Source organism: Mus caroli, unplaced genomic scaffold (assembly GCF_978045245.1).
Source record: "Mus caroli unplaced genomic scaffold, Mus_caroli_1 scaffold_5, whole genome shotgun sequence".
NCBI classification, from domain to species: domain Eukaryota; kingdom Metazoa; phylum Chordata; class Mammalia; order Rodentia; family Muridae; genus Mus; species Mus caroli.
The window spans coordinates 41,718,439-41,739,801 of record NW_028227260.1 but is presented as its reverse complement, the minus strand read 5'-3'; the positions used below and the strand labels follow the sequence as shown (position 1 = coordinate 41,739,801).

Below are 21,363 nucleotides of genomic sequence, written 5' to 3'. Positions count from 1 at the left end.
GTTTGCTTATATTATCTTAAATTTCACCCAAGTCTAATTGTCCATATTATGTGGCCTATTGTGAACAAAAGAATGTTAATTCAAAGTAGAGAAATGTGAGAAGATTTTAGACTCTTCCTGTAAAACCAAGTGAAAAGATAGCTAGCATTTCTATTTTTTTCTTGGGCTTGTTTTCACTGATTAAATTGTCAACATGTGTTTAATTGAGATACAGTGTTGAAGCATTTCTGACATACATGTGTCTTGATATAGGAATTTGACTAAAGCAAATATTTTTCTTCTAATTTCTATTCTGGATTTGGAAATGTAGATGTTTCCAATCATAACTGTCTAACCCCAAAGGGATGGAAGAAAAGGAAAGTAGACGTTGCTTGAAGAGTTATGTAATCTATCGAAGAAACCCAGATGGGGAGGCTCATTTCAGGTCTGTAATTGTGCTTTACAGGAAATCACATCTGTAACTGTTCATGAAGCTTTTCTATAACTCACCAGAAAACGCCAGAAAAGAAATGGAGGAAAAGGGTCTATGGTGAATTGATTTTTTTTTTTTTTCGAGACAGGGTTTCTCTGTGTAGCCCTGGCTGTCCTAGAACTCATTTTGTAGAGCAGGCTGGCCTCGAACTCAGAAATCCGCCTGCCTCTGCCTCCCAAGTGCCAGGATTAAAGGTGTGCGCCACGACTTTTTTTAAAGATTGCTTTAGTTTTGATTTAAATGACCCCCCTTTTAATCTTTTGTGCTTTTTTGTGATGTTCTTAGTGTGTGTGTGTGTGTGTGTGTATGTATGTGTGTGTGGTGTGCACTTGCATGCCACAGCACGTTTGTGGATGAGTGGAGGTCAGAGGACAACTTTGGGTATTTCTTGGTCCTCACTTCCTTATTTAATTTGAACCAGGGCCTCTTTGTTGTTCCTTTCTGTATGGACAGATAACCCATTAGCTTTCATGGGTTCTCTTGTCACAGCCTCTCCTCTTGTTGGAGTAGTGGGATTATAGATGCACAGCACTGCACCTGGCTTAAGGTGGGCTATACAGTTTCAAACTTAGGTTTTCATGTTTATTCAGTGAGCACTTTCCTTACTAAGCCACTTTCTAAACTCCTCTCCTCCCTCCCCCAAGGTAATAAAGATTTATTGAGTTTTATGATGATTTAGTACAGGACAAGAAGTTTGGATTCCTAAGGGAATTGAAGCTTTCAAAATACAAAAAAGATCCATACATGCACTAGTGCATTTGCCATGGTTGTTCTAGGTTAGGATGGTTTTTAATAGCACAGAGTGGATAGTAGTAATTGAAGGCAAATTCCTGAGATTGCGAGACCAAGCAGTTTTTTTTTTAGTAGACATTTTCTTTATTTACATTTCAAATGTTATCCTCTTTCCTAGTTTCCCCTCCGAAAATCCCCTATCCCTTCCCCCGTCCCTCTGCTTCCCAAACCACATACTCCCTCTACCTGGCCCTGGCAGTCCCCTATACTGGGGCTTAGAGCCTTCACAGGACCAAGGGTCTCTACTCCCATTGATGGCCGACTAGGCCATCCTCTGCAACATATACAGCTAGAGCCACAAGTTCTACCGTGTGTTTTCTTTGATTGGGGGTAACTGGTTAGTTCATATTGATGTTCCTTCTATGGGGCTTCAGTCCCCTTCAGCTCCCTGGGTATTTCTCTGGCTCTTTCACTGGGGAACTTGTGTCCCGTCCAATGGATGACTGTGAGCATCAACTACTGTATTTACTAGGCACTGGCAGAGCCTCACAGGAGTCAGCTATATCAGACTCCTGTCAGCAGGCTCTTCTTGGCATCTGCCTAATGTCTGGGTTTGGTGGTTGTTTATGGGGTAGATCCCCAAGTTGGGCAGTCTCTGGATGGTCATTCCTTCAGGCTCTGCTCTGAACTTTGAGACCAAGCAGTTTTGACTTACTGAAAACTCCCAGTGCAATCCTCTGTAGTGAAAGATGTGTATTTTACTTAGTAAAAATTCATGCCAATATCTATGGCTATGTTAGATACACTTCATTTGGCTTCTTCTGTGAGGAACAGAATGTGAAACAAGTATGAAGGGACTGCACATGAGATGGTGACCCTGCAAGAGTATATTATATGTGCCATCCTAATTTGCTTGAGTGTACTCTGATGCCATTTATTATGCATTTCTAGAAACATAACATCATCATGAAGAGATGTGTAGTTGTACTTAAAACAGTGAAATTTTGACTTTATACTGATTGCATGCTATTGTAAGATTCTGAATTATCTTCTGAATCCTGAATTTTATTGAATTGTTAGATTTGTTACATTTTAACATTTTACTCATTAAGTAATGTTTGCTATATGTGAAATAGTTACTCTGTTTTATTTAATTTCATAATCTTTTAGGCACTATTCATTTCAGAACCTTTTGAAAGACTGCCAGGGAACAGAAGTTTGCTTACTGCTTTGTAGTATTTTAATACTGTTGTGGTACTATCTAATATACATATGAAAGTTTGATCTTAATGTCCATATTTAAAATCAAATAGCTAACCCTCCCCCCAACTAAACCTTCATTTGAAGTTTCTTTCATTTTTTTTTTTTTACTTTTAAGGCATTTTATTAGATATTTTCTTCATTTACATTTCAAATGCTATCCCCAAAGCCCCCTATATCCTCCCCCCCACCCCCCGCCCTGCTCCCCAACCCACCCACTCCTGCTTCCTGGCCCTGGCATTCCAGTTTGCTTACTGCTTTGTAGTATTTTAATACTGTTGTGGTGCTATCTAATATACATATGAAAGTTCCATCTTATTGTCCATATTTAAAATCAAATAGCTCATCCTCTCCCCAACCAAACCTTCATTTGAAATTTCTACCATTTTTTTTTTAAATGTTGTAACGGGTGTGTTATTTGTATGTTGAGTTTTATTTTTTGACAATTTTCATTTGGTAAAAGATGAGAATCATTGAATTTCTTTAATTATTGATGTCTTGGTTGACTTATGAGTTTCTTTTTTCTGACTGTTATTTTCTTTTGTTTGTTTCCTTTTGGTTTTAATAGAACATTCAAATAAAAACTTTGGCAGATGATGTGGTAAGGTGGTGTGAACAGCATGTTATTGCATTGCTTGTGCATGTTATGTTTTTATTAAAAAAGTGGACATTAAAGCATATATATGCAACACATAAAGTGACTGCACGTTTAGAAAATATAGCAGAATAGGATCATTGCCAATAGAGCAATTCACCCCCTTTCACATATGTATGTGAGCAACCGTAGCTAGGCACAGTGGTACTTACCTGTAATTCTCACATTTTAGAGACTGAGGAAGGAGGATTGCTTCAAGTTGGAGGTCAGCCTGGTAGATACAAAGAGTTCTAGGTTAGCCGGGGCTATTGAGTGCCCTGCCCCACCTCAATAAAAAGAAACTACCTCAAAATTACCCAAATAATTGGGTCAGATTCCAGCTATGTTTTTTTTTTTAAATCATTGTAATATGTAACAACCAATATTTTGATGCATACATGTAGACTATAAAAACATGGCTGTTTTCTCTATTGATAGATAAATATATTGTGAGTATATTAAATTCTGATATTAGAAGAATTTGTTTACAAATCAAATATGTACTATTAAATTTAAAAAGCTTATATTTTTGAGCTCAGACTACCATAGTAATTCTTGTTGAAAGTTATAAGCTAAGATTTAAATGTTCTCTTTATAACTAAGCTTTCCTGAATGGTATTTTAAAACAGTTTCAAGTGTTTTTTTTTTTTTTTTGTTTGTTTGTTTTGTTTTTTTTTAATATGAACTTACCTATCTACAAAAAATGTTAAATCATATTACTGTTTTAAGGAAATGAAGGTATGTAACTTAACTTCATTTTCTTACCAAAATGTAGCTGAAGTACAAAGCCATTTTTTTGCATTAGAATGAAAGGTGTAGAAAGCTCAAGTCTGTATGTTACCAATGCTGATACTCAGTATAAATGCTTTCACTGTATAAGTACTTTAAGTGGTGTATAATGAATGGAGAAAAGATATATTAATTTAATGCCCAACTGCATATTTAAATGCTTTCATGTCCACCAAATCTTTTTCTTTTTTCACCATATCTTTGAGTAAAATTTGACGCAGTTTATTTGGGATTACTAAAATTGTTTTTCTTGAGATGTGAGAAGCAATTATCTAAACCAACTTAAGTTTCCTCAAAGAGTTACACAACATTTACTAATACAGTTCAAATAATTTTAAAGAAATACTTGTAATGTGAACGCTGAGATCAGAACCAGGAACTCATGTATTTAAGGGAGTCACCTGTTGTGTGAATTGAGGGAATTGGTTTGGATGGCATTTCATTTTTCTTTCCAGCTCTAAAATATTGTGGTTTCTATCTCTCTGTAAGCAACCATGTACTCAAATAATTTCTGTAATCCCAGGTAAGCTGCTTAAAACTGCTTTCTTCAAAGTACACGTGTATAAAAAAAGCACCCATTATTTCAACCAATAAAATAAAGACTATGTTTCTTAGGGGGTAAACAAACATAAACTGTAATAATGTCTGGAATGCTTTCATATTCTTAAGGTTATTTAAAAGGATGGTGGTAACATGGCAGTGTACATTCACTGTCATCATAGCTAACATGTGTGTTTGCTTATTGTGACCTGATGACATTGCATGTGCTTCCTAACAGACACCTTAATAAAACTGAGTTGTCTCCAGTTTTATGAATATTACTAATGTTTGATGTCAAATATTTGGTGATTTTTAAATCAGATGGTCCATTGACAAGCAGCTAAAGTCCTTGACTCACTTGGTATGAAAGAGCAAGCTCATTGTTAGTGATTGTACATGGTATCAATAGTTTAAAGAAAATACCTGTAAAGTAGTAAGTTTGTCAGATAATATTAAAAGGGGGAAGAAAATATTTCTGTTTATATGTTCAACAAATTGAATGAGTGCTTTAGCTTTGTTTTACTTCCTACTGGTGCCAATGATTTGGGAAAGAGTTGAGGAATATGGTAATAACAGTAATTAGTAGAATCAATGCCCACCAAGTGGATTTGACTTTCACAATTACCTACAATATAAGAAGAGGAAATAGTGAGAGAAAAGGGTATCTTCCTTTCCTGACTGATTCTGAGTTAGTGATTTTCCCGTTTGGATTTAAACTCACTGTGTCTGTCTTCAGACTCCATGGTATTAGGCAACTGCTAAAATGACAGTTATTCATATATACTGTCACAGTTTTTACAGTGTGCAGAAGAAAAAACATTACCCTAAAATTCCCTTTGAGTTTGCTAGCAGTTGTTCAGTTTCCACTCTCCCTTTCCATAGCACTGAAGTTGGCACCAAAGCCTCATTCTTCCTAAAACAACCACCACAAGATTTTGATCCAAAGTGTCTCTTTACTTATTTCCTGTGTAAAGAAAGAAATGACAAGTGACTAAGTTTTACTTTTGAGGAATGTTTTCTTACCCCTAGACTTCTAAAGCTGAAGAACTACTTCAAGGTTGCAAAATAGTCCAGTCTCTAACTGGTGCTTGCTGCTTACAATAACATTTTGTCAAGAGACAATAATAATATATATTATACTAAATGCCATTTTGATGCTTTCATTCTTCTTGTTCATGAATCCTGATTCTTTTCTTAGGGCTTTATTTTTGTTTTGTTTTGTTTTCTTTCTCTGTTTGTAGCGTGACCGAATTACAAGTTTCAGAAAATCTGCCATCAAGAGAGAAAAGCCTATTATTCAACATTCTATTGATTCTCAAGCTGCAATGGTTGAGATCCCCCCAGCTCTGATAGTACATGATGACCGATCTTTGATTTTGTCTGAAAAGGAAGTTCTGGACCTCTTTGAGAAAATGATGGTGAGTTTGACCTCTAATTTCATTGTCATTTTAAACTACATGTGTCCAGAATAACGCTGCATCTTAAATAGGAATGTTTGTGGGGAAGTTTTATGCCATATAAACAACAGACATAACCTTGTTGAGATAACAATAGCATTTCCACGAATATTTGAGATTGTTTGTTTATTTATTTGCTAGAATGTCTGTCCTAATCATAGTGCCTAAAATTAGGGACAGATTTATTTCTTTGTTCTCTAGTATTTTGTAGTTTGTGATATAACAAATCAATTTTCAATTAACCAATTTGCATGCTTGCTGGTCCAAAGCAAAGTGAGCCTAAGTCTACAAGGCCTGTTGAGTATATGAAAGATAGTTGGGAAGATACAGTTTAAAATAAACAACAATATAGTAATTGGAACCAAGTAATTAAACCTAACCCTTACCCTAACACTATCCCTTAGCAACAGTCATACAAGTTACATTTTGTAGTGTACTTCTTATGTTTCTTTTTGTGTACTCTAAAGTATTTCTAAAATAATAAGTATAATACTTGGATTTTTCAACATTTTTTTTTTTAATTTAGAAAAGGGATAAATGAAACATTGGGTAATTTCACATTGGTTAGCTTGACCAGATCTCTTTTAGAGACCCTAAAACATGATTTGTTCATTTAACTTATTAATCTTATGTATGAACATACATTTTATATAAAGAATTCAATAACATTTGTTGCATCCCTTCTTTACCAAACATGTCCTAATCTATCTTGCATTATTAATATTATTCAATGAGTTTCCTCCTCCACTGTCCTGTCTTAATTAATAATGATGATAATAGTAACAAACCCAGAAACATTCCTTGAGAATATTTTGTTAATAACATTTTCTGTCTTTCTTATTTTTCTCTCTTTCACTGAGCAGTTATGTTCAGTTAACTGGACTTTTTTGCTTCTTGTTAACATGGGTGATTTTTTAATTCATGTTCAGATTCTTCTATTTGTGTACACAAGTGGTTTCCATTCCTTTTTACCTCCTTAGACTCCACCCCCCTCCATTTTTTCCACTATAAAGCAGTTGTGCTGTCTGGTGTCAAAATAATTTCTCCCAGAGATAGTTAGCAGCTAGTCCTACTGAGTCAATTCTTCAACATAGGTTCCTTCTTTCCAGGAGACTCTACATTGTAACAAATTTACAATAACAACTAACTATTTTTGTAGTTGGGGGCAGGATAATAGGGAAATAATTGCCGAAGGATTTTAAGACTTTGTGTAGCTATGGGACATAAGTTAACAGAGATCTATTTTATAAAGCAGTAACTATAATAAATAGTATATTATATTGACAATGTGAAGATTTAATAAAAAGTGTTCTCTGCACAACATTATTTGAAATAGTACATAATGATGAACTAGACTTAGTCAATCAACAATGACTTCTTTTTTAGAACATTATGTTGTATACAGGAAATACAGTTGAAAAATTTACTTGTAAATGGAAAGTGAACATAAGTGAATATATTCAGTGAGTACATATCTTTATAGTGAGTATGTTATAAACTTTCTCCCATTTTTTTTTATCAGATAAATCCTGACCATTGTTCAGTTGCCAACATTTCTTATCAGTTTACTACCTTGTTTTACTATCTTAAGCACTGATAACAGCAAAACAGTTATACTGATATATGTATGAATACCATTTACAAATGAGCATATATTACTTTAAAATAATAGTATAATCTTAACAGGAATAGCCTTTATTGGAAACATGGGGTATTAGAGTAAAGAGTTTGAGGTGGAGCATTTCTTACCTTATCTTTAGCTGCCATTATAGAACATCACCAAAGACAACAGTCTTATAATAGAAATCTGGTAAGTATCATCATTAGAGTTGACTGGGAAAAAGAACTGAACTTTTAGATATGAAATTTCTTGGTTTTCTTCACTCCTTGTAGGTACCCTCCTTACAAATAATGTAAAACATTTTCTTGTGCTATTTGATGAGTTATAAGATGATCTTAGAGTCTCTTGATGTTACCTATATTCTGCTGTTTCTGTTAACCAGTATTTGCAGTTCTTAGAATTACCATACAACTGTGTATCCTGTTTAGACTAATGGTGTGTTTGGATTTTAGGATGAAATAATCCAAGTGTAAAATGGTTTTTCTACCATTGTATCAAATAACACCTTTCACACATTTCCTTTGCAATGGGTGCTTAACAGCAAATGGATTACATTATAATTTCCAATACAATGGATTATTAAACATTTTTGAGAAATAGCATGTTTTCATAAAACTTCCAGTGAAAAGCAACAACAGAAATTTCTGATCAAATTTATTCTGTCTCATTCTGGTAATCGATAATCTTCCTGCTTGAGGATCAAGCATACCAACAGCATTTCACACTATAGAAGCCATTAAAGACTAAGTTTAAAATTACAAGAGAAAAGGATGTTTTATAAGCATTAGCTATTTTATTATTAATCATTCACTAATGAACCCCAATATAACAGTTGATTTATTTTGAAATGAATGAAAACTCGTAAGTGGGAGGGAAGTTAATTAAAAGAACTAGGTGGTGTGGTAGTACATACCCTTAGTAGTAGGAGGCCAAGATAGGTAGATCTCTGTGAATATGAGACCAGCCTGGGCTATATAGGAAGTTAAAGGCTAGCCAGTAGGACTACATCCTGTATAAAAACCGTGGCTCACCTTTACTTTAGATTATGAGTGTTTTCTTGACTTTCACATTTACTTTGTTCATCAATAAATCCCTTCTTATATTATAAACATATGGATATTTGACATAGCAAATGTAGACTTTCTAAATATTAGTCCCAGTGCCATTGCTGACCAATTTAAAGGTCTCGCATATGAAATTCTTAGGTGATTATTTTATAGAACACATACTCTTTACAAAATACTATTTTAAAACTATATAGATATGCTTTGCATCTTTGGCATAATTTAATAATGCCTTAGTTATATGTAATAAGTGCTTAGTTATTGATTTTGTATTCCACCTGTTAGAATTCTCACAGGTCATTCTAAAGCTTTTAATCTTGTTCTTTCCCCCCTTTTCTTCATTAATTTACACAGAAGAGTGGCCTCTGGGCACCAGGTGCTCTACTGTAACCGAAACATATTGTATTCCCTTGACTGCTATTAAAGGACTTTTTTCTCACTCAGCACCAGGTTTTAAGAAGTTGGTTAGCTTGGCTGAGAACCTTTGAGTGCTCTAAGCATAAGTAAGTTTAATTAAGTTACCATGAAATACATTATTCGTAAACTAGGCCTTCACATCTATAAAAAGCCAAGGAGTAGTTGTCAGAAATGATTAGATTTTAAGAAATTGTTTAGGAAGTCGAATTCCTACTACAGCTTACATTTAAATTTTCTACATCCTCAACCCATATTTTAGACCATGCTCAATACCAGGATTTTTTGGCAGATAATACATTTTATTTTCCCGTGAAGACTCATACGAAAAACATGTAAAGGAGTATCAACATGTACTCAGGAAACAGATGAAAAGATTAACCTGGGTCTGGATGCATTAGAAGAATTGCCATTATTTTATCATAAAAGTCTTACAGGGGAACAAGAAGGAAGATAGGTGTGGAAGTAGGAGAAATTAAAGAGCTAGGTTTGCAAATTCACTTCCCTGGGAGACAGGTTCATAGCCTGCTTGCTTCTGTTTTAGGTCTGCATGTAGAAATGTCTTGAAAATAGCACTTTTGTTTTAAAAGGCTTTGTTGCATTTATTGTGAGTACAGTTTAGCTATTATTAATTGATCTATGCTATGTGCTAGATAGTGTGCTATGGGCTACAGGTTTAGAGGTAAATGTAGCACCTTGCCTTAAAGAAAAGAGAGTTCAGCCACTAGAGGTAAGCAAAGCTACCTTAGTTCTAGGATTGCTGTGGATCAGCTGCTTTAGTGGGGATGTAATTCCCTGAACCTCTCATGGGTGCTCATGAAAGAAGCAGATGAAAATGTAAAATGTGAAAAGCCAGTGTCTACTTTTGAATTATTGGCCTGTTAGTCCATTCTCATAATTTGAGTAATTCAGCAAAGTCTAAGGGGGTCGGGGGAGAGAGAGAGAGAAAGAGAGAGAGAGAGAGAGAGAGAGAGAGAGAGAGAGAGAGAGAGAGAGAGAGAGAGAGAGAGAGAGAGAGACAGCGAGAGACAGCGAGAGACAGAGAGAAAGACAGAGACAGAGAGAGACAGAGACAGAGAGACAGAGACAGACAGATACAGACAGCAATAATGGGACAGAGACAGAGAGACAAACACAGGCAGACACAGACACAGGCAGTCAGAGAGAGAGAGAGAGAGAGAGAGAGAGAGAGAGAGACAGAGAGAGGGGGAGGAAGGGAGGGACGAATACTTAAAATCCCAACCATCAAGAAGTTATATTCTGAGAGGATGACATATAGAAACATAAGGTGGCATTATGAAAAGATTAAATAGCAAAAAGAAGTTTCCAGTCATGCTTTGATAGCTATCTCCAGTATGCTAGCTAGTTTGTTCTTCCAGAAGACATAAACATATCAAAGGTACTATTCCCCACAGAAGGACTTCACTTTGTATGGCTTGCAAGCTAAAAATGTTTGCTTTATGTTGTATTTTCTATTTTTATTATTGATATGTGTGTGTTTATGTGTGTGTGTAGGAATGCAGATAGGGATGTATACATGTAGCAGTGTGTATGTAGAGATCAGGTGACAATATACAAGAGTTGATTTTCTCTGTCCATCTACTATGGGTTCTTTGGGGTCCATGGCACTTAACCAGGCTTTGTGTGACAAGTGTATTTCCCTGGAAAGCCACCTCACTGATCACATGTTTTATTATTTAAATGGTTAAAGAGAAGATTAATTATGTGAATTTCATTGTCTGCAAATGATATTTTATTGAACGTAGCTATGTCTATTTATTATTTATTTTTTCTCTAGGCTGCTTATCTGTAAGTTCATATTGTATTTGATATTTGGCTTGATATATCACAGCCAAAACAAAGAGCTGACAAAGAAGCTGAAACCCATGGCTGGAGAGATGGCTCAGTGGTTAAGTTCACAGGGTACTACTCTTCTGGGCGATCTGGCTTCAGTTTCTAGTACTTACATGATGGTTTATCTATAACCATCTATAACACTTGACTCAGGGGAACTGGCGTCCTCTTCTGATGTCTGAAGGCAACAGGCATACGGGTGGTGCACATACATATACTCTGGCAAAACACTCACATGCATAAAATACAGTAAAAACAAACAAACAAACAACCCAAAACATAAAGCAAGGTTCACCAGGAGAAGTAAATTCTCTTCCCCTTTGATGATAGCCAGTTTTCCAAGTACTATGGTGTATTACATTTTGATGTTTTTACATTAGTGGTTTAAAAATGCACTTTAAGGAGGGAGTCTTTAATCAATGCTATTAGAGACATGGACTCTTTTCATCTTCTCTTCTATAGCATTGATATATAGCTCCGCATCCTCATGGATGTCTACTTCAGACAATATCTAGCACTCAGAAGAAAAAAAAATAACAGGAGTTCAAGCAGAACACTGATATGGAAGTTGAGTCAGCCAATATGTGTCATTCCACATGGGGTTTTTTGAAACAAAATTACATTCTAATAAGATACCTTTTTTTCTTAATTAAAAGGGAAATGTCTAAACCATGCTGAAAAGTTCTTTATCTTGCAATAACCAGACGTGTTTGTAGGGAGAAAAATACATTCTTTCTTCTTAAAATGTTTTTGCAACTATTCATAGAAGTATTGATTATATGTTTAAAATTTTTTACCACACCAACTTTCCCTATCTACGTTAGTCCTTTTGTTCCCAAAGATTAGGGAGAAAATATTTTCATATTTGGTTCCTACCCCATTTCAAAATTGTGTAAATACATTAATGTTTTTGCTTTTCAGATATTTTTGAGATAGTCTCTCTCTATAGCCCAGATTAATTGGGAACTCATCATGTACCTGAGGGTGGCCTTGAACTTGTGATCCTCCTTCTGCAGCTTCTAGAGTGCAAGGTTTATAGGTGTGAGATATCGCCTAAGGTGTGAACCTTGGTTTAAAAATACTTCCTGCAATGCTGTTTGAGTTTCTCACATGTAAATTTGTTCAGGAATCTTTCCTATTTGTGGTATTTCCAGAAAGCATCTTATTAACTACAGCTTTTATTGTGGCGATATGTTTCTCCTGTTAAATTGTTCAATTAGTGACTCAAAGAAAAATGGCTTATTATATTATATCTGTATTGAAACAATCTTAATAATACTATAAGCCATTTCATAAAACAGCTATTCCATCCATCTATATAGTGATCCTCCCACAGTTCAGTCATTTTCCTAACACTTGCTTATGCACATTTTTCACAATGATTTCTGTGTGTCTTCTGATAGGGTTTGCTGACAAGGAAGGCATTTTATTTATTTACATTTTTGCATGTATTCCTTCAGCTGCTTTTATAAAGTGTTTCCTAGCTGCTGTGGGGCTTTTTATTAAAAGTGGTATTAAAGGAAATCCAAAAGAGGCTCATAAACATGTGTCATTAAGTTTATAAACTATCACCAAGGTACAGGATTGAGATCATGTGATTGTATTTGTTGAAGACAATACAATGTCTTCCTGCTCTGGTTCCTAGGATTTATGTGGCCTGCTAATTTAAGGTGGATATTTACTACCATTGTCTAATTTTCTAAAGTATAATATGCACATAAAGTGAGGGTCATCATCATGATTCATTTGTAACTATATTTCACATGATTTCTTTAATTATTTTCATCTTATGGAGACAGCATATTAGAGTTAGATTTTTGTTATTATTACTATGTGATAATGGAAGAAAGAGCCAAAATTATGAAGAGATATAGCAGGCATCCATTTTCTCATTCTCTTGTGCTTACAATATTGAAAGTATCTTTTTATCTTCAATCTGTTGTCTTTATAGGAATCATTTAGAGTTGTGTTTCCATTTTTTAGGGTTTATTTGGTTAAAACTAGATAAATAATCAGAAAATATAGCTAACATTAACTGTAGCGTGTTGCAGGACACTTCAGGTGAGTAAATATTCATTGTGAACATTGCACTACTCCCTTAAGCAACTTCATGCACCATTCAATCTATGGATCCAAGGAGGAATCTAGTGCATATTCTTGGTTACGTGTTAGTAAATCTTATTTTCTTTAATCTTTTGAATAATTCCAATTTGTCAACCTCAGTGGGACCTTTATATAGTCTTTGCACTCTAGAAACATCAGTTGAAGATTGTGCTCACAGTTAACAATTATGAGACAGCGAAAGTACTAGTTACATTTTCTTATATTAAAATACATCATCTTGGGTGGAGGCCTCTGATTGGATCTTGATACAAAGATATAATGAGGAAATTGTGTGCCAAATTTACTAATACTCACGTAATATTTAACCTTTGCTTTTAGTTTCATTCTATATTCAGAAATACTATCTTTCCACTTTATCGTTTTGACTTTGTTTTTCTACATGAGCTCCTATATGTTATATTGAATGTTTTGTTTTATTTTGATGAAAGAAGCTAAAATTATGGAATAGACAATAAAGTTCTGGGTATAATTAAATAAACAGAAAAATTCACTAATTTTAAAAACATAAAGCACCAAAAATAATTACATCCATTGTTGGTTCTGGTGTATTTTAAACACTACAGTCCTATTAATTCATTTTTCTTAAAGGTGAATATCTACTTAGCCTAGGATTTTGGAGGTAGAGGAAGGCAAGGGCATCAGAATGAATGACAGATTCAATGAAATAACCTTCTCATCTGAGTCTAGTTTTACATAGTTCCTCGTTAACAACTTTAGTGGCATACTGTTTGGGCTTATATATATAAATCAGTGTTATAGCATGTATTGAATGTGTATGAGGCTCTAGGTTCAAGCCCCAGCACCAAAATAAATGAAATGAAAACACACACACACACACACACACACACACAAATCAAACATTTCATGAAGGAAAGGAATGTTTCTAGAGAGAGATAACTGTATGAAATGTGAAAACAGGAAAGAGATGATGTTTATAATTATGGCTTAATTGAAAACTATTGTAAGTTTGGGCAGTTATTTAGACTTCAGTATCAATTTTTTCTACTACATTCTTCATATAATGTGGATACATTAAACAAATATGAAATATGCTTAAAACTTGTTTTGTATTTTTACCATAGTAAGAACTCTGTGTTTAGAAGTAGTTTCATATTCAATTATGTTGCTTAGAGTTAATATTGAGTTACGAGTATTGCTCTATTTAGTTTTATTATTGTATTATGAAGTTGAAGTTAATGATTTGGAAGTATCAGCTGCATAATTAGTAGTATGTTTTTATTTCTATAGGAATAAAATGAGTCATTATAGACTCTTCTATTCATATGAATGCTACTCATTCCTAACTAATGTAAGCAGCCATTTCATAAGTGAAAAAAAAGCTAAAGATTCTGCGGCAACTTTCAGTATTTAAAACAGAGTTCCCAAATTTTGATTTTTTAGTAGCAAGAAAGGAGACTCAAAACATATTCAGTAAGTATTTACTGTATTCCAGGCATGAGGATCTTTCTTCTTTGGGATTGCAGAGATCAATTCCTCCTTTTAGTTGTCTTAGAGCAGTGTTTTTGAACCTCTGAGTTGTGACCCTTTTGGGGGTTGTATATCAGATATCCTGCCTATGAGATATTTACATTATGATTCATAACAAAAGCAAAATTGCAGTTAAGAAGTACAATGAAATAATCTTATAGTTGGGGGTCACCACAATGTGAGGAAGTGTATTAAACTTTTGTAGCAGTAGGGAGGTTGTGAACCACTTCCTTAGAGTTTGAGAGAGATAGTTTTTTTTTTTTTTTAGATATTTTCTTTATTTACATTTCAAATGTTATCCCCTTTCCAAATTTCCCCTCTGAAGACCCCCTATCCCCTCCCCTCTCCCCCTGCTCCCCAACCCACACACTCCCTCTTCCTGGCCCTGGCAGTCCCCTATACTGGAGCATAGAACCTTCATAGGACCAAGGGCCAGATCAGATAGTTTTATGACAAAGTACTGATATACGTAATATGGAAGAACAGGATGGTTTCTGTTTAATAGTAGGGGCTCTGCGGGAAAACTTGTAGCAGGCTTAGTAGGTGATCATTGTTTTAAAGTGTAAGGAATGGACAGAAGCGGATTGAGTGTGAGGCAGCACATTACTGAGTAAGAAGTGGAAGCTGGAACAGCATCATGTATAACATAGTGGGGAGTATGAAATTACATATTACATGTAAGAGCCACCACATCATAAAATCCAAGGTCAAGGGAGTAGATATATGCTATTTCAAGATGAACTCAAAGTCTCAGAATGATTGAGAGTGGGAGAGATAGATTCTAAGTGATGTTACCTGAAGATAAATTGCAGCTGGGGTGTATATTTTGGCTAGAGAGAATTCAGACTTCAAAACATATTTGCTTGGTTCTTAAGGTCATTTTCTTCAATCCAGCTACAATCCTCTTCAGCTTGACAGTTGAAATGCTTCACAATCTCACCGTTTTGAGCATAGGAATACCTGTTCTGGATTTTTAAATATAGATTAAGTATTAAGCGATATTAGTTTGCTCTTCAATCAAGAATGTTGCTGCAATAGGCTCCAGATGGCTTTATAAGAATTGCTTGCAGAGCTACATAGTGAAATATAGTCTGATTAAGGAGCTGTTGCCACTTCAGAACCAATTGGTCTTTCTAAGTTAAAAGAAAAAAAAAAAGTGGCTGCTGCCATTGGTTCCTTATCTTATCTACGTCATCTCTGTTGTCCCCCATACCAACAAGATGGATGGCATGTTCAAGACATATTTCTTCACATAGTTCATTTCTGAGTTTGTACCTTTTATAAATGCCTTTCATTGGTAAAGGCCAAGCCACAGATTTGTACTGAAATTATATGTAAGGGATATAAACAAATGCAGTTTTTATAAACTCAATTTTATGTGAAACTGAAAATGTGGATGCATTAAACTGTAGAGGGCATGCCTAAGTGACATTGGACAGCCAAAAATGACAGTTGCCAACAGGAATCTTTTAACTGCTCTTCGGCTGTTAGATTTTTCTCCTTTTTCATCTCTCTCTCTCTCTCTCTCTGTACATACATACACACACACACACACACACACACACACACACACACACACATACACACACACACATACTCAGCTATATTACCTCTTTTTTCTTTGTAATATATAGCAACTTTCTGAGACTTTTTCTTTGGTGAATACACACACGTATAGACATGAATATGTTATATATATATCCTATTAAATTTGTGTGTTATTTGTTTTCATGGGTAACAGTAGTACTTGGAAGCATGGGCTAAAGAGTGTGTGTGTGTGTGTGTGTGTGTGTGTGTGTGTGTGTGTGTGTGTGTTGGCTGTTGAGATAAACGCATGGCTTTGCAAGGACTCTATAATACATATCTGTTATAAACTACCAGTGTTCTATAGCCTAGCTTAAAAATATTTTTCTTCTCAGTGTTTAGCTAAATAGAAATATAAGCTATGAGTATGTGTGGAATACATACAAAATGATGGTATGTCAAGTGTGAAATAATGAACTATCTAAAAATTTGTTGATAAATATTAATTGCATTAATCCCTTATGAAGCAATTAAGCAGTAATCCATCCATCCTCACATTCTTTCTAACAGGAAGATATGAACCTTAATGAAGAAAAGAAAGCTCCTTTGCGAAAGAAGGATTTTTCCATCAAGCGTGAGATGGTTGTCCAGTATATTTCTGCTACTTCCAAATCTGTAAGTAAAGACACTTCCCAGGCACCAATAGAATGAACTTAGCTGTTTGCTTGAAAGTTTAAAAAACCTCAGCTTTTTACATTCTTGCCTCAGTGCAATTATATTTCTTATATATATAAAATCTATCTCAGTGCTGAACTATTCATTAGACATGAGAGATCCATTATTGTAAACAGAGACCAATATGGAAATGTCTTAATTCAATGAATTTGAGGGCAGAGGTTTTCTGCTCTTATTAAAAGTTGGCAGTGATGTGTGCTGTCCATCTGCTTACTATACACATTGCTACATGAAAATTTCAGAGTTGAAGGGAGAAAATGCAAACAGCGTGAGACGAGGCCGGGGCCTAGCAAACACAGGAGTGGATCCTCACAGTCAGCTATTGGATGTATCACAGGGCTCCCAATGGAGAAGCTAGAGAAAGTACCCAAGGAGCTAAAGGGATCTGCAACCCTATAGTTGGAACAACATGATGAACTAACCAGTACCCCGGAGCTCTTGTCTCTAGCTGCATATGTATCGAAAGATGGCCTAGTCGGCCATCACTGGAAAGAGAGGCCCATTGGACTTGCAAACTTTATATGCCCCAATATAGGGGAATGCCAGGGCCAAAAGAATGGGAATGGGTGGGTAGGGAAGTGGGGGGCGCTATGGGGGACTTTTGGGATAGCATTGGAAATGTAATTGAGGAAAATATGTAATAAAAATATTAAAAATTAAAAAAAAACCAAAGCAAGTTCACTGGGCAAGAATATGGCTTATTCTTACCCAGTCCTTGCAAAAGAAATAAAAAATTAAAACCCAGAGTTCAAAAAAAAAAAAAGAATAAAAAAGAAAATGCAAACAGCATAGCTACCTTTAAGTTTACATTGAAGCATCTAATTTTTGGAATTTTTTTTCATATTTGGCTTTGTTTTGAATGTAAACTGTTAGCTGACTTATATTTGGTGTGGTAAAGTTCACTTTATTGTAAAGGAAAATATACACCAGGAACTTTAATCAAATCTGTATAAATTTAAAACCTAAATGCATGATTTATTATTGAAAGACTTTATTGTCTACAAGAAAACCTTACTGCTTTAATAGAGTTAACTCACTCATTTTTGTTCTCCTTCTAAGCTTCTTTGAAAAGTAGTCTTCATGTTTGAGTTTTTTTTTTTTTTTTTTTTTTGGTAGAAAAAATACACTTTTGCTGTGGCAAAATATATATTTTGTATTTCTGAAAAGAACTTTCAATGGCAGATTTCATGAAGTCACTGTATGTATCTGTATAGATACATGTTTTATACATATTTATGCACAATTTACATGTAGATACATGAGTTTATCTTCATTTGTACACATGCATTTAAAACAAAGTATTTTCACTTTAAACCATTGACCACTGAAGAAAATGTTCTTTACTGTAGAAGTATAGTCTAAGATTATTTGATTATCTCATTCATACTTTTTTGCAGTGTAATTCCAGTAGCAACTGCTGAATTTTGCAATTGCATTGATTCTATATTGTACTTTAGGCATGCTAAATCTGAATGCTGAACTATTTAAACATAATGCATTGCAGCTCTGCCAGAGCAGAGTTAACAGCATGTTTTTTAATTTGGTTCTGGTATCCAAAGGCAGAAATATGTTTCAAGTGATAAGTGAAATTTGCCATGAGCATCCTTTTCAATGGAATTAGGTGATGCATAGGGTTTTTACTTTGAAATTCTGATGAATCTCTTCTCGTTTTTGCACTCAAGTTTTTGTTCCCAGTAAAAAGCTTTAGGAAATGTAGGACACATATATTCAGTGTTGTTTTTTAAATGCCTAACAGCAAGTACACTGGCAAATCTATATAACTAGATCTGAGTACAAAGTGGAGATAATATATGACTAATCATGTGGTGCTTTAATGATGGGATTTGTTAGCATCTCTGGCTTATTTGTTGATATTGTTTGGGTAAGTGGGACTGACTATAATGAAGATTATATGATGTTCTCATTCCTTGACCTTCAGATAATTACATATTATCTATGCACAGCATATTTTAATTTATGTTCATACTGTGTTCTCTTTAAGTGATGAAAGAAATGTACAGTTTTAAATCTTATGCTTATTTTCATATTGAAATGGAAGAAAGTTTGGCTGAGGCGGTAGCATAGTATTGAGTGCACCTGCCTAACCCATTAAAGCTTTGGATTTTGTCTCTACCACTGGAGACAGATTAGGAGATAGAGATAAAGGCGGAGGAAGTGAAGAGGATAGCTCAGAGCTTATTTTAACTGCTTCATTCAAATGGTAGAAATGGAGTATTATAAGACATAAAATTTTCCATTTCAAGTAGCCACAAAATTAGTTCTACTGTTTCAATGCCCTTTATTTGTCTCATTTGGTATACTTGTTAGCTCTTATTCCATTACAAAAATTTCAAGACTGTAGATTTTTTCAATCTTTTTTTTTTTTTTTTTATGAACCAAATATTTTGATGGAAGAGAACTGACTGACAGGCATGTTTTGAAGCTTTCTCACCTTGGAGAAACAGTAATTAGTACTGTGTTCTATCATTAAAACTATGAAAATTGTTTACTTAATTTCCTTTTAAAGATAAGAGGGCTGCCATTCACTGAGCAATAATATTCAATACGAAGCAATGCTTTTACCTGTTCATCATCTTGACAGTCAATTTTTCACCAATTATCACTGAATGTGTGGCTGTTGGCCCGTGTGGAGCTTAGGTTCCTGCCCTGCTGTCTGACTTACATAAGGTGTTAAGTATGCTTTGCCTGCCCTATACATTTTTACTTTTTCATTATGTATTGATATACTCATTAAAGATGTTTCCTCATTTAATGCAAATAGGATGGTACCTGTCACATTATAAAAAGGTTTTGTCTTTATAAAAAGTCAGTGTTCCCATCTGAAAGTAAAACCAGTGTTAAAGTGGAAAAATGTTCCGTGCCACATGTAAGATATAGGAGGACTATAGCTAAATTTTAGTGTAAAACTACATTTTCCCCTCTAACTAACTGCTCTTGTTCTTTTATATGGGATTTAAACAATGAAAAAGTGAGCTGTGAGAAAGAGTCATCTTGCTAGGAAAGGGCATTAAGAGATGATGATGCAACACACAGCTATGTGTCAGAACCTGTTTCTTAAACAAGCAAGTCTGATTTTGCATCATTAATTATGTTACAATTAGTGTTGGTTAGGAGGATATTAAGGAAACCACAAGTTGATGTAAAACTATTGTTTGATTCTCCACCCATACCTAATATAATGTCCAATAATTGACAGCTATATGAGTATTAAAGGAATAGCAGATTGAGTAACTCCATGTTGAGTGAACTTTTAATATGTATGTGGAGAGCCTAGTCTGTGTTTATTGCTCTGAAAGGCAAATGCTTGTCATTGTAGGAGGGGTGAGGGTAGACCTGACCTATGGGAGCTGGCATGCATAGATTATTTAGTTACAAATAACAAAGATTTTATAGTTTCAAGGTGCAATGAAGAAATGAAAAGCTGTTGTGAGTATTGTTAAAGCTGCCCTACTAAATGATTACCTAGCACACTATGCTGGTGATATAGAGAAAATCTTGCATATACCTAGTAGCATATGCAGGCACTCATGAGAAAAAGTTACTCACCTCACATTAGGCAGCCACATTTCCTCATCCTTATGACAATATGCAGAAAGCAGTTTATTTCTAATTTTAATGAGTACTTTTGAAATTGAGATTTTAGAACATGACTGATTACAATTTTCACAACATGTGAGGCATTGAGCAGTTTCAAAAAAAATCTCAATATAAAATAAAGTGGTTATATCGACTATATCTACAGGTTTGTAGACTTAACAAATATAGGAAGTAGTTGAAAGTTGTAGTACACATGTCAATATATATGCATTTATAGTGACTGTTGTTTTTTTTTTTTTTTTCTTACCATTATTAGATAAGTTTTCATCAGGTCCTTTTCATCCATGGATGGATGTGGTAAAAGATGTGACCAAATTATTTTCTCCATGCTTCTCTTGACTAATGAATCTCATGTATTTCTGTATGTGCTTTAGCTAAATGAAATTTTTTTCAATCTAAATGAATCATTAAAAGGTCTTTAATGGGCCCCATTTTAGTTGTTTCATGGACTATGAACCTGTCTTAATTGTTAACACAGACTCTCATTCTTTCTTTTTGGTCCCATGTCTGTGATAAAGAAACAAGGGACAAATATAACCTCTGTCTTCTTTGGTAGGAGGAAATAATTTATGTCAATAGTGTATCTTTCATTTCAGAGGACTGTTGTAGTACCAAAGAAGATTTTTATTCATCTAAATAATTGCTGCTTATAAACAGGGTGTTAATTCTTTTTAAAGAATTTGCTTCTCTTTTTTGGAGAGTCTGAAATCATTTGGATTGCTAAATCATTTCTCTTTTTGGATTCTTATGAAATCATTTACTTGGAAGCTGCCATTATCTTTTTGTATCTTGTGATATCTCACTAAGCCAGGATACTTAATGGGCTTTCAGTTAAAATTAATGTTTGTTTTAAAACACTAGCTGAAAATTTTAACACATCTTGATGATAATTACTGTTATCAAATGAAAATTATTCAATGGTGAATTAGTTGTTTTTAGTACACTGCTCGATATTCGATCAAATAACTGATTTGACTTATCTTTGGATTTTGACATAGATTATGTTTATGTTGAGTTTCCTGTTGTTTCCTTAAACA

The 21,363-nt window shown here is 34.5% G+C and overlaps 1 protein-coding gene across 3 annotated transcripts in view; it reads left to right on the top strand.

Annotated features, from left to right (window-relative positions):
• Diaph2 (diaphanous related formin 2) overlaps positions 1 to 21,363 on the top strand; it is a 707,007-nt gene that overhangs the window by 45,349 nt on the left and 640,295 nt on the right. For 2 of the 3 annotated variants that reach the window (XM_021152793.3, XM_021152792.3), the window contains exons 2-4: positions 3,033 to 3,065; positions 5,669 to 5,845; positions 16,544 to 16,648. In XM_021152793.3, coding sequence (XP_021008452.1) covers positions 3,033 to 3,065; positions 5,669 to 5,845; positions 16,544 to 16,648 — 315 coding nt within the window. The remainder of the gene's footprint in view (positions 1 to 3,032; positions 3,066 to 5,668; positions 5,846 to 16,543; positions 16,649 to 21,363) is intronic. The other variant, XM_085838035.1, reaches the window with a different exon arrangement.